This window comes from Chaetura pelagica, unplaced genomic scaffold, assembly GCF_000747805.2.
Source record: "Chaetura pelagica isolate M959 unplaced genomic scaffold, ChaPel_1.0 scaffold379, whole genome shotgun sequence".
NCBI classification, from domain to species: Eukaryota; Metazoa; Chordata; class Aves; order Apodiformes; family Apodidae; genus Chaetura; species Chaetura pelagica.
This window is the reverse complement of record NW_009954412.1, coordinates 432,772-447,239: the sequence shown is the minus strand read 5'-3', so window position 1 is coordinate 447,239 and position 14,468 is coordinate 432,772. Positions and strand designations below refer to the sequence as shown.

General features: G+C 42.9%; 1 protein-coding gene across 1 annotated transcript in view; it reads left to right on the top strand.

Moving 5' to 3' along the window:
* Nucleotides 1-14,160, top strand: part of LOC104394762 (Ig heavy chain Mem5-like) — a 16,721-nt gene extending 2,561 nt beyond the window's left edge. Inside the window, exons 2-7 of the mRNA XM_010004398.1 lie at nt 281-624; nt 9,917-9,978; nt 12,418-12,698; nt 13,048-13,110; nt 13,524-13,643; nt 14,150-14,160. Of these exons, the coding sequence (XP_010002700.1) occupies nt 281-624; nt 9,917-9,978; nt 12,418-12,698; nt 13,048-13,110; nt 13,524-13,643; nt 14,150-14,160 (881 nt within the window). The remainder of the gene's footprint in view (nt 1-280; nt 625-9,916; nt 9,979-12,417; nt 12,699-13,047; nt 13,111-13,523; nt 13,644-14,149) is intronic.
* Nucleotides 14,161-14,468: the final 308 nt, after the last annotated feature.

Sequence of the window (14,468 nt, the reverse complement as noted above, 5' to 3'; positions counted from 1 at the left end):
AGTTGATGACTCCATGCCCTCCTTCTGCCAAGCTTTTGTATTCATATTTAAAGATATGGTATGTTTACCAGAAGTTACCCAGATTTTTACACATCTCCTACTTCAGCAGTCCTTTGGGCAGTACAAAGAACAGTGTGTGTGGTGTCTGGGCAAGCCACATCTTCCAGGTATAACTCCTGGGACTAAAGACCAAAATTCCCTACAGCCCCAGGATGAACTAATGCACCCATGAACTTTCGCATAGACACTCAAGTCTCATATCTGCCCTGTGTCTTTCCAGGTACACTTTCTCCTATAAAGATGGTAGCATCTGGTCCCAAGGAAGGGAAGGTCTCCGGATCACTTCCACTCACCTGTACTGTAATGGGAACACCTCTGAATAGTCCTCGGTATGACTGGAATTTTGTCCGTCAGGCCCCAGGAGGTGAGCTGCAATTTCTAGGTTGGATCTATCCTTTTGGGAATAACACAGGCTATGCCCCTGCTTTCCAAGGCCGAGTCACCATCTCTGCAGATAAAGACAAAAACAAGGTTTCCCTGCAGCTGCATGCCCTCAAAGCCTCAGACACAGCCACCTACTTCTGTGCTAGGCAGCACACAGGGACACCAACGGGGGGAGAGACAGCACAACAAGGGGAAGGACTGGTGTGGTGACAGGGCCCTTCCTCAAAATGCCACAGTTGCTTCTAGGAAATATCAATGAGGCTTTCTGAAGGCACTCATGTCTGTCCAGTAGCTGTCTACACCTCTGAGGCTCAAAGTCTCCCTCCAGTTGGACCTCATCATCCACCCACAGACACATACATACAGGAAACTGTACTGGAAAGGGCTTATGATGGGGAAAAAAAAAAAAAAAGGAAAACACACAACAGTGGCAGTAACCAATATAAAAGTCAAGTGCCACAAATGCCCAAAGTGGGGCATCTTTGCTTCAGTGACCATGGGATGGTGAAGTTCAGGCTTCTGAGAAGTGGCAACAAAGCAAATAGCAGGATCAAAACAATGGACTGATTTGTTTTTCTCAGGATCCTGCCTGTAAGAATTCCAGGTGTCAGAGACAATACAGTCTTACCTTGATCGTGAGGAATTTAGCTTTCTTTTATTTCTTGCCTAGTAACATATTTTTTTAATTCCGACTTAGATACTGAGAAACAAAAGACACAGACTACTAAGCACGTAGGGAAACACCTTTCCCCAGCTTCAAATTGAGTCCAACATCTCTCCCTCTCCCTTGGCTTTTCAACATCTCATTTCCATCACAAGATATACCCAGTCCTTCCTAATTCCTTTAGTGAGACAAGACACAGCTCAGGAGATTGAAATTGTGTTTCTCATGGGTCCTTTCTGCTTTGCCTTGCTGCTGTACAGTAGAACTCAAGGGGCTTGGGAGATTACAGATATTTATAGTGTAAAGTGATTGACTTGCTGTCAAACCCTCCTAAGGTGCATGTACAGGACTGCAGCTGTAGCAGTTACAGTTTTGCATAGTCCTGAGAAGATGTGGTCTGGCACAGTTCTCATGCTTTGCACAGCAGGGCTGATTTCAGTCAGGTCTGCTTGTCAGTGATGCCTGAAACAAAGTACTGTTCAGTCAACTTAAGTAGGTGTCCTTTTTGTTTCCTTTACCCCCAATATGTTCTCCTAAACATATTTGAGCAGAGAAGCTTTTATTGAAGCTTTGACAACTGGTGGTTTGTTTTTTATCTGTTTTGTCACCAGCTGGAACCAGTTGTGAAAGGCACAAAGCAGTAAATGGCCTCTGTCCTGGATTAAACCAGGATGAGGCCAATTTTCTTTTTACTGATTTTCTTTAATTTTTTTTTCTTTTAGAGAACTCTCTTTTAGCTAGGAGCAAGTTTCCAGCTAGTGGACTGATAACACTGGAATGTTTATGTTACTGCTGAGATGCCAAGGTCACTTTGCTCTGCTTGCTGAATCTGCGGCCTCAGATGTTAAAGGACAAGAAGAGTTGTATATGCAGCCATCCTGTAGGTGGGAGTGGACTAGATGGACAGCCAAATTGACCAAAATATTCCATTCCATATATCTACATAAGCTCGATATAAGGTGTCGCAATCCGCGACCTATTATATCTCCTTTTTGGAGTGTATTTAGCTTGTCAGATTTTGCTGAGAGGTCTGCACGGGCCGCTCGCATCTCACAGAGGAGCAGTGAGCTTCGGCACTGACTTTTCAGGTGAGAAACTTGCTCAGTACTTACTATTGCTTCCAATAACAGCAACCAATCCCCAATTAGAATTTATGAATTCATGGTTTATTGTGGGGAAAACAAAACAATTTGGGGCAGGAGGTTCAAAAAGGGTAACTAAAGCACATGCGAACTGTGAAATATCTTTTAAGCACCAAATAACAAGAACTTATGTCTTAATACTTATATATAGGTATACCTTATTTACACACCTTATTTGTCTATGAGGGGAGAGGAAGGAGAGATATCGCGGTTTGTGTGCAGGTGAGACAGGAACACCTTAGGGAGAGAATTATGCCTTCCTCTGCAACCCGGTTTTAGAACCACGGGTGGCAGGAATTAGTCTCACCACACGTGCTCAGCAGCAGACGGGTTCCTGAGGTGGGTAGCTGCAGGCAAGCTGGCAGGAAAAAACTGCGGCAAGACGGGACGAGCTGGGTCTAGCTGGAGCAAACTGGTACCAGACAAGAGCTGGGACTAGGCGAGCCGGGACTCGGGCTGCAGCGACGAGCTGAGGACCTCAGGCTGGTAGGCACTCCAAGGCGCAGGTCACCCCCCTCCCAAATGCGGCAACAGCGGCAGTGGTGGCGGTAGCAGCGCATGACTCTGGAAAACTACGCTGAGGAGCAAGCGGCAAAAGCACGCCGAGAAGCAAGGAGCGGCACTCTCAGTATCTGTGGAAAAGCGCACTGAAAAAGCAGCACACACGCTGCCTCTTTATAGGTCTCCTTTGCTCCCGATTGCCTGGTTTCGTATTTCCAGGCTTCTCAGCCAATCAGACGGGGACTTTGACCATTGCAGCTGCTTTTCCCACCATGGCTCCTCTCCAGCAGCAGCTGCCCCCTCAGGGCATCTGAGTTGTTGTTTTCTGGCAGAGAAGGCAGCCAGGAGAGGGTTCAGAGTGCCACGTGGAACAGCCATTTTTGAGCCAGTTATGACTGCTGACCTAAAGGGCAGTTTATGTTCGTGTGAGGAAATACCTGGTCCTTCACATAAGGTCAGGGATCACAGCAGTCAAGCCCCTTCCTGCTTCTTCTCCCTTCTCTCCCATCCATAGCTGGTGTTTGTGGAGGACTCTATCTGCCCATCCCCATTGATCTCCAGGCTCATGCATCAGTCTCCTCTCAGCTCCTAGCTGCTCTGCCTTTCCTCCAGCATCTCCAGGACATTTCAGAACTACTCACCCCTCAGGGGATGCTGGGGGAGTTGCTGGTGTTGGCGAGAGACAAGAGAGGTTTGCACGTTCCTGAACACATTTGTATATATTGTACATATTTTATCTTTAGTGCTTAATTAAAGCTGTCTAGTTTAGTTTTCAATACAGAAAGTCTCTCTCCATTTACTCTCTCTACTTCACTACCTGGGTGAGAGTTGCTTGAGGGAATTATTTTCGCTGGTTTAATTCCCAATCCTGAGTCAAACTGTAACAGCCTCCCTCTGCAAAGGACACCCAGAAAGGAGTTTACTAGTGAAATGCTGAAATTTACACCAAATAAACTTTGAGTTTATGACTGTCCTGAAGAGAAGAGAGGTCCAGGAGAACTGATTGATTTTAAAAATAATCTCCTCCAAACTCAAGAACCCATGTACAAATTTCATCCCCATGTACAGGAAGCCAAACAAAAGTAGCAGAACAGATGTTGAATGAACCAGCTGCTCCTGACAAAACTCAGACATAAAAAGTACTGAAAGCAGGCCTGGGTGACCTGAGAAGAACACAGAGACTATCAAAGCATGCAGGCATGGAGATAGGAAAGCCAAAGCTCACCTAGAGATGAATCTGGCATGAGATGGGAAAGCAACAAGTAAAGCTTCTCCAGGCATGTCAGCACCAAAAGGGGATATCAGCACATTTGGCAAATGGTCATGCTGCTAAACTGGGTAACAATTTGCATAGAAAAGGGTTGAAGTTTGTGTACCACCTTTGTGTATTCTTTATTAATAAAATTCACCTTCAAGAATTCCAAGCCCCTGAGGTCAGCAGGAAAATCCAGAGCAAGGAAGACCAAAGTCCTCCTGAGCTGATGAGGATCAGGTTGAAAGAACATTTAAACAAACTCAACATATACAAGTCATTCTGATATGGCTAGCTGCACCCACAAGAACTGAGGGAGCTGAGTAATGTCATGTGAGGGCACTCTTGATTATCTTTGCAAGGTGATGGGAATCTGGGCAGGTTCAAGAGATAAGAAAAAAAAAAAATCACTCATCTTCAAAAAGAACAAGGAGGATATGAGCAATGTCAGGCTTGTCAGCCTCACCTCCGTCTCTGAAAAGATGATGGAAAAAAGGATCCAGAGAAACATTTCAGGTGTATGAAGGACAAGATGATTTGGAACAGTCAGCATGGGTATTAGGAGAAACTGTGTTTAACCAATATGATAGCCTTCTTCAATTACTAGTGTGGTGGAGTAGGGGAAAGCAGTGGATGTTATTTATCTTGGTTAATCTACCTTAATCTGCCATAAAAGTGATGCTGGCAATGTCAATTTTAATTTGAGGCAATTGCTCTGCGGTTTCATTATCTAGCAGTAAAAGGGCAGAGGAAGACAAAATGCCACATTCAAAAGACTTCAAAGAAGGGGAGGGGGGGATGTCACCTGACACTGACATGAAAACACAAATGTTTTTGTATGAAAATACATCACAGTGTGGAGTAGGTATCACAGTGGTTTAATGGAACTGAACCACTCAGCATAAACTGACTTCCTGAAAAGCCTCAAGGTGCAATATTCTTCATTTCCTCATGTCATCTTCCTGCAGACAACTGCATCCTGAAGAACACGTGCTGCTGATTGTAATTCAAGCTATGGGATAGTCATTATGTGCCATGCCAATTTTTCTTCCACTCAAATATGGACATTGGGTACAAGACCATTTGATTTTGAACATATAATGATCAACACCAGCTCAGCAGATAGGTCTGTACCTGCCCCAGTTTAGAGCTTTCTAAGTTACTCGTGTTTCCTTCCATTACAAAGAAATAAATGATTCTCAGAAGAAATGTGTCCCTTCCCAAGATATTTTAGACAAAAAAAATAGCTCAGTCAATTGTACTTGGGGTGTGACTCTCTCCACAACACTCAGATGGCTATCTCAAATGCAGCTCCTGAAGGCTCAGTGAGAAGACTTTAACACCATGAAGCTGGATGACAGCTTCAGTTTTTCCTGACCAGCCACACAGATCATGACCCTACTCTCTACTACTGAGCGTGAACACTTGCAGACTGGTGTGACATTTGCTATCCTCCAGACCTCAGGCACCTCTCCTGTTACCCATGACTTACCAAAGATGATGGAGAGTGGCCTAGCAATGACCTCCACCAGCTCCCTCAGCACGCTTGGATGCATTCCATCAATTTATGGATGTCCAGATTGCTCAACTGAACCCTAACCCAATCCTCATCTACCAAGGTAAACTCCTCCTTTTATCTTGACTTCTTCTGGGGCTGTAGGAATCTGGGCCTCCTGGGGAAAGCCTGCAGGAGTAAAGATGGAGGCAAAGGTGGCATTCAGCACCTCTGCCTTCTTCATATCCTCTGTCATCAGGGCACCCACCTCATTCAGCAGTGGGCGTATATTGCCTCTAGTGTTAGTTTTGTCAGCTTTGTATTTGAAAAAGCCCTTTCTATTATCCTTGACCTGACTTGCAAGGTTAAGTTCCAAGGAGGTCTTAGCTTTCCTAGTTGCCTCCCTATGTCCTCTGACAACTGTCCTATATTCCTCCCAAGTGACCAGCCCCTCCTTCCATGATCTACCTTTTCCACTTGTTTTTGCCAAGCAGCTCCTTTTTTAACTATGCGGGTCTCCTAGCTCCCTTACTATATTTCCTACCCATTGGGACGCTTTTATCCTGAGATTGCAAGAAGCCCCTTTATCTTCTAGCACCCTGTCCCATGGGACTTCCCTTGACAATTGATTGAGGAGGCCAAAGTTTGCCCTGCAGAAGTCCAGGGCTCTGGTCTTGCTAGGTAACCTATTCCTCCCACACAGAATCCTGAACTCCACCATCTCGTGATCACTGCAGCCAAGGCTGCCATTGACCATCACTGCTTCAACAAGGCCCTCCTTGTTGCTGAGTACAAGATCCAGCAGCGCTCCTCTTGATTGGATCACATGGCTGTGTTTACATCCTTGCATTGTAAAGTTAACAGTCACACACTGGGCTCTTCATTCAAGTGAATAAAGACAGGACAAAAGGAAATGGTCTGAAGCTGCACCAAGGGAGGTTTAGACTGGATATTGAAAGAGAGCATCAACTGAACTTTGACTTCAAATAGTTAACTGCTTGTAGGGTGTAAATCTCTCATCCAGGCCTACTGCTAGTGAGTTGTAAAAGACTTTTTGTGAGCTTATCTGTAGTTTTAGGGAAGAAATACAAGTGTCCTTAAAGAAGAAAGAAACCATTCAACTGCGAATAGGGATGTCTGCTGTAACCAATTCTACTCCAGTCAGCAGAGAGAAACTGGATAAGAGAGAGAACTTGGCCAAAGGTTCCTGTGAGGAAGACTCAAGGATGAAGTAAGTGACTACCAGGAGACCCTAATGGACTTAACACGCATGCAATAATGGGCAGACACTTATGTAAGTGATTTATAGGAAAACTAACGAATATGTAAACCATTTCTTCAAAATATTACACATACTTAAGTATCAGCTGTATATATATCTCTCACCTTACCCTGTAAGGTGCACACATTTTTGGAGGAGCTATCCCCTGTGCATCTGGTGCCATGAATAAAGAATACCGATTGAACAGTACTTAGACTGTTGGTGAACTTTCGTTGTTTCAATATTATAAAGAATTTCTTTAACCAAGGAGTGGTTGGACAGTGGAATAGGCTGCCCAGGGAGCTGGTGGAGTCACCATCCCTGGAAGTGTTTAAAAGAATTATAGATGTAGTGCTTAGGGACATGATTTAAGCACTGAACAGGTAAATTAGGCTATGGTTGCTGAATTTAGGTTATGATTGGACTTCATGATCTTCAGAGTCTCTTCCAAGCATTATGATTCTGTGATTTTATGAAGGAGGATCTGGGGAACTACAGGTCTGTCAGCCTGATCTCAGTACCAGGATCCCATTTTACTGGAAACTGGCCTGTGTTGTCCCAATATTCAAGAAGGAGGAACCTGAAAACTACAGGCCGGTCGGTCTAACTTCAGTGCCTGGTAAAATTATGGAAAAGATTATTCTGCTCCCAGTATTCAAAAACATCTGGAGGAAAACACAGTCACTGTTCACAGACAACATGGCCTCACAAGGGGAAAGTCCTACTTGTCAAACAATTTCTTTTTATGTCAAGGTGTGGGAAACTGTTCTTCCCCACATAAGCCTAAACAAAATGCCTTTTCAGCCAGCAAAGGCCTCTCCTGATCATTCCCTGCTCACGGACTAAACCAGACTTGCTTCTCAAGGACAACTGAACCCAAAACACCAGATGTGGTGCGGTACAGAAAGGATGGGCCACAAGCCATCCTGTGCCCCTGGCAGTCACCCCCTAACTTGGGGCTCATGGATGCTCTTTGGCTCTGGGCAGTGACACTGCCTGGACAAGTGGGTCCCGGGGGTATCAGAGGCGGCGAGTGCAGCAGGTGGGCCCTTCCCTCCTCCCTGAGGCCCGTTCGGACGCTTTCTGGTGGGACACCCCTTGCTGCGGGCACTGGTGCTGGGACCTGCCTGCCTGCCTGCCCCGCGTCCAGCCTGGGCCTCAGTGCTGAGCTCAGGGTGCTGAGCCCTGGGGTTGGGGCTGGAGCCCACCCCCGCCCCCCCAAAACGCACACACTCCTTTCCTCACACCCACACACTCAGCACAACCTCTTAAGGAGGGCTGACCTTGGGCTTACTTCCTTCCTTCCCTCCTTCCTTTGGTCCTTAACCCTCTCCATCAAAAGCACAGGACCTTTTGCATTGCCTCCCTAAAGGACACCTTCTCACTGTATACATATTTATATCCCTGGTAGCCATTTACATTTGCCTTGTCCCTAAACATCATCCCTCAGTTTGTGTTAACCCTTAATAAACCAATTGTGGTTTGTGGAGCAAACCTTGGTTTTAGAGGCAATTTCTGAGTGTGTGTGTGTGGGTACTTTCTAACTACCAGCATCCCGCGGTGGCCGTTCCTCTGTGAGAGGCAGCGCCACATGTGACCCTCGGTCTTATACAAAAAACCCCTCCACATCAGGAGGGGCAGTTGCAAGAGCATCCTGACAGCTGGGAGCCCCCCAGTACCGGCTTGCAACACAAGGTAACCCACCTAGCTGATCAAGGGGAGCCAGTGGATGTAATATTTCTGGACTCCAGCAAAGCTTTTGATACTGTCCCTCAGTAGTCTCTTGGACAAAATGTCCAACACACAGCTGGACAAGCGACAGGGAGTGGGGTAAATATATCAGGTTGGTGATCGGTCAGTAGTGGGGTCCCACAGGGCACGATCCTAGGCCCTGTCCTCTTCAATAATTTAATCAATGACTTGGACACAGGAATCAAAGGAATTCTAAGTTTGCTGATGATGCAAAGCTGGGAGGAGCTGTTGACTCTCTTGAGGGAAGGCAGGCCCTGCAGAGAGACCTCGACAGCTTGAAGAGATGGTCAGCTGGCCTCTTCTCCTAAGAAAATAATGATAGGACCAAAGGAAATGGCGAGAAGTTGTGGCAGGGGAGGATTAGATTGCATATTAGGAAGAATTTCTATACTGAAAGAATGGTTAGGATGGAATAGCTGCCCAGGGAGCTGGTTGAGTGACCATCCTTGGAGGTATTCAGGAAATGTGTAGATGTGGCGCTTCAGGGCAAGCTCCAGTGGCTGAGGTTGTAGGGTTTTTCTGTGGGTGTTTTCTGGTAGAGTGTGTGTAGTTGTTTGTGTTTGTTTGGGTTTTTTTGTGTTGATGGTTGCGCTCCGTGATCTCAGAGGTTCTTTCCAGCCGTGACAATTCTGTGATTCTATGAACTCTAAAACCTGAAATTGAGATTATTCCTATTCTTCCTGGGCAATAATAACTAGTTTAAGGTGAAAAAAAAAGCCCAACAGAACACTTCTGCAACTCTGAAGATTTTCACTAATTGCTGAAAAATAGTACTCAAGCAACTTTTGCTTTTTCATTAGACTAAAACATGAGCCATCCCAGAGCAACATTATAATCCTACAGGTTCCAAGCAGGCTCAGATCCCCTCTCTTGGTCCTTATGTTAAAGTCTGCATGATTTCTTCATGTGGTATATAGGTTATATGACTACCCATCTCATATGACAGTAAAAGGGAAGGAAGAGGCACTTTTTGTAACTAAGTATATCACTGTGTTGAGAACTTGGAGTAGCACAGTGACACAAACACTGTAAGGTCTCATACAAAAACCTGAGACTGCAAAAGGAACAGTACCTTTTGAGGAAGAAAGGAAAAGGGGATTGTGTTAAAGAAGATAATGGCAGGATTCCTACGAACATTTATTCTGGAAGCATATTGCTTAATGAGCTAATAAAAGAAGAAAGGCTTTTAAAAGCTTTGGCCTGGACCAAGTTGTTTGAAATCACTCTACTCTATAATTATTGCTTTTTCCTCTCATGATTTTGGAAACAAAGGTGACTTTGGAGCACTTTCTTTGAAGTCCTTGTATGGATTCTTTGGATAAACAACTGGCATTTTATTAAGTCCTGATTTTATACACTTTTAGAGTGTGGTGAAGAAAGTGGGTTTATTTGACTATGTACAAAGACTGTGGCAACAGACAAGCTTGTATTTGGAACTGGGATCCCTTTTTCAGCTGAGCCAAGTAAGTTCCACTTGTTTTACCATTAATGTATTTCTTAAGTTTGTGATGGATAGATAAAGGGATTGTGTGATGCTATGGCATAATGAGAAATTTCTGCTGCCTTGAATCTCTTGAAGGTGCATTCTCCAACCAGGTGTTTGAGTTCCCAGCTCATGTTTTCCTAACAAAGTTTTTCAGGAACAACAAAGTTTCCTAGCATCAGCATTACTCCAAACTAATTGCATCCTCACTGATAAATGTAAGACTGTTGTTTATACGGAGTGGGAATGGTGTCAGCACAGCTACAGTGTGAGGTGAAAGCAGTTGCTTGCTTTCGTGTAACACTAAGTTGTGTATAAAAAAATAAAAAAGATGGGTTTCAGGAGAAAGTAGTTCCCATGGAAAGACAAGGCACATTAGTTTTTGTGGCAACTGCTTGAAATGTAAGCAAGATTTTTATGTTTAGAAATGTCAACCTTCTGAATGTGATCTTTATCAAGATGAAACACCTTCCCCAGCTTTTGTGTGACAATGTGCAAGTTAGGGCAATGGATGAGTTTGTTGGATTGATTTTTATTGTTAAAAAAAATTCAGCTGCCTAGCACCACCTCAACCCACACACTCCCCAGACAGGCACGGGACTCTCTTAGGTGCTAGCTCACATCTGCAAGCCCTATGCAGCTGCCTTTTCTTTAGGGCATATTCCATGCCTTTTTTGGGGGAAGATGAATGAAGCTATTGTTCCTGTAAGAGCAGGGAATCCAAAGATACTATTTCGAAGACATAATTTGCAAAAGTCAGACAGCAAGGTACAGCTTCCATCAGCCCAACCTCAATCTATGCTAGTATAAACTTGCCAGTTATTAGTATGACAGGTATTCTACCATCAACAATCAACCAACAAAAGGTGTTGGTGGATGAAAGTCTAAGTAACAATATTGCCTTTTCAGATAAAGCACAGAAGTGCTAATGTGAGGTTCAGTTTCTACACAGAAATTATCTTGCATGTTTTTAAAACCAACTGAATTTCAGACCAGTTATATCAGTAATTGCTGTGTCATGACTTCTGTTCTTCAGTCACAGTAGGTTTTAGAAACTATTGGTTACCCCAAAGACAAAAGTAGATTTTCCAGGTTTCTAGAATTCTGGTATCCCAACACTTTTTAGTGTGTTTTTAGGGGGTGTTTTGGTTTTGTTTGTTTGTGTTTTTTCCTCTGTGGAAGATTATTAATATAAGGACTGAAAACAGCTAACTACATCACAGGAGCTGGGCCTCCCAAGATTCTCCAAGCACAAAAACCAGAAAAATATCTTTTAATCACTGCAGAGTTTTTGGACATCTCCTCCTTTTTGGAATTCAGAATTCAGTAAGAGAATAGCTGAAGAAAGACTTAGTTCATGCCCTGTATACTTCTCATTGGAGGAGTCCAAGATCCACAAGAGGATGAAATATACATCCAATTCTGTGATTTTCTCCAGTGATGAGGAAAATAAAGAAGTACAATTTTTTGCATAAGTATATTAACTGCCTTTTGTGTGCAATATAAATATAACCACTCCCCGCTACAGCACCATCCCCCATACCCAGTACACAGATGCCCTAAGGATCTACCATTTTCTTTCAGAAGGGACAGTCAGAAATAAGACAGAACAAATGGTGCATTTAGAATGGCACTAAACTCCTGTTAGACACCCAGGGTTGTACTTTAGGATGGTTCAGCTTTATGCAGTGAGGTTCTCTCTCAAGAGATAACAGAACTGTTGACTTGTTTGGAGAAGTTTATATGCCAGAGTCAAGTTCCACATAGAAATATTATAGAAACTAATACTAGAATTTTGAAAGATAACCTCCTTAGAATTGAACATTTGTTAATGAAAGATTTGACCTCATCTTCCATTTTAGCAACATTATTTTGTATCTGCAAGCAATTTCACTCAGTGGAACAGCAATGTAGAGTGGAGTAACAAACTGTCTTATATTCCTTTGCTTTAAGCCTTTTTAGCCTCATCAGATAAAGGATTTTTGGGTAATAAAAGTAAGATATTTTAATCATGTTACAAGCATATAAGGCTATCCTTGAAATATGTGTTTTTAATATCTAAATTGTTAAAAATTTAAAATTAATATGATAATTTGTGTTGCATTCTTAAAAGTTCCCTTTCTCATTTCAAGGTGCCTTACTAAAAGGAATTCACTTTGAGATATATATAAATATTAAAATATATACATACATACATATGAATCCAGGGATTAGAAGGTCCAATGAAAATCCCACCCATATACTCCCTTTCTGTCTTTGATCTGCTTTTTGGGAAAAAGGAGGGAGAAACAAACACAGAACAACACTCAGCTGTCAAGGGGCAGATGTGGCAGGACTATACCTGAATTATAGACGATTTAGGTCTCAGAAAAGTATGCACCAAATAAAGTAATCCCAAACTGATACTTTTCTTTTGTAGAGAGTCAAGAAGAATCTGCCCCAGAAATCATTGTGCTTAAATCAAAGGAACCCAAACAATATGACAGCAAACTGAATATGGCTTGTTTGGCAAGAACTTTCTACCCTAACGACATCAGTCTTGACATGCCCCAAAGTGACACTGTATATGATCTGAAGGCACCTCTTGTTACATCTGAGGGGATATATAGTACCATGAAGGTAGTTGGAGTGGAACCAGATGGAGAGGTGACCTGCAAGGCCATACACAATGGGAAAAGGACTACAGCCAACATAGTTCTGCCAGGTACAGTGTTATTGTCCAAATGCAACACGATTCTGGGAGATGCAAATTCCAATATTTTTTCTTGCCCTTTGGGAAGCTAGCAGGAGCAATTAAGTACAATCAGTAAGGTTATTTTTCTATGGCAAAATTCATTTTTTTAAAGGGAGAGAAAATAAAACTCAACAGTCCTGAGGGTGGTTTCTGCAATCACATGTAGAAGGCTATTTTTTCTCTTAAGATTAATCTCAGCATTAATGACATGCCATCTGATTCTCCAGTATTGTTTATCTGCTGCTATAGGCATGTTTTGAGTAGTTTTTGTTTTCTATAGTTTGGATGCAATTTATGATGTCTCTCAATCGTTCAACAGCAGAGAAGACTGAAGAATTTGAAACAGTTAATGCTTGCATCATTACAGATGCCTCTACAAAAGGTTAGTTGCTTGCAATATGGTATGGTTACTTCATTGGGGATTCTATAACAATTCATAAAAATGTATTGATACAGAAATGTCTGAATTGTAGATACTTTTTAATCAATAAACTACACTTTCTGTGGACTCATTACCAAAACATGAAAAATTGCTTTTTCTGGCGCAGAAATGTCAGAACTGGAAATACTGAGAAATAACTTGATAAAACAGCAATGGGAATTAAATTCCTTCACTAAGCTGGCATCTCTTCTTTTCCCTGCATTTGATATATTCCTCTGTCATCTTTTCCTTTGTTCCTTCTTCCCTCATCCACCTATGATGTATGGATTTTCCTCCATTTTTTTTGAAGGGGGGGGAAAGGGGAGTGGTGCTAATATAAAGATGATACTCTCTTTCATCTTGTCTTTTTAAAGCATACATCAAAACGGAGGAAGTGAATATGCTGTCCATGACTGTTTTGGGTTTGAGAGTCCTGCTGACAAAAAGCATCGCCTTCAATGTAATTATGAGTATAAAGCTGTCTGTCTTCCAAGGTAGGAAGGACCTCATTCAGTCCTTGGGAACATGGGAGACAAGTGCAAGGAATGACCACTTGGCTTTGCATCCCTCTGTAGCCCCACAAGGAGTGACATCAGTTCAGGTGTTCTTGTTTGCACTGGATAGGTTAACATAACCCTCCAAATTCCACCTCATCCTGAAACAGGTTACTGAGGTTTAACCCTAGCCAGCAGCTAAACCCCACGCAGCCCTTCACTCACTCTCCTCACTGGTTGCTGGTTGTTTCACGTGGCAGAGCAAAACATCTGGTTGCGTCTGGATCAGCAAGAACTATAAAGGGACAATCCCAAAAGACAACAAATGTGAATAGGGGGAGAGAAAAAGGGAGGAGGGAGAATTTTGAAGATCATGTAACCAAAAAGACATTAAAAAATTATAATAATAATTGCCCTATCAATTCCAGATTAGCAAGAACTCAGCACCACTGCATTAAATGTGAATAAGAATTGAAAACAAGCATTGGGGTTTTTTCCTCTTTCAGGTATTGGGTAAGTGAGCCAGTAATGGGCTGCAGAAGAGCAAGAAAGAACACACAGCAGGACAATTTAAACAATATGGGTCAGCCTTGCTACCAACAAATCACCCAGTTCCCCTTGATTTGAATCTTTTTACGTCATCAAGGTGCTCTTCATTTAACACCATCTGGAAGCCTTCTTAGACAGCTGATACTGCCGAACTTTTTTCTAGCTTCTTTTTATTAATTAATGAAAAGAACATTTTTTGTTATTTCTTTTTTCCATTAGAAATTTCCCTCATGCCTCTGCTAAGCAGTAACTAACTCTCCTACTCCTGTATCTACT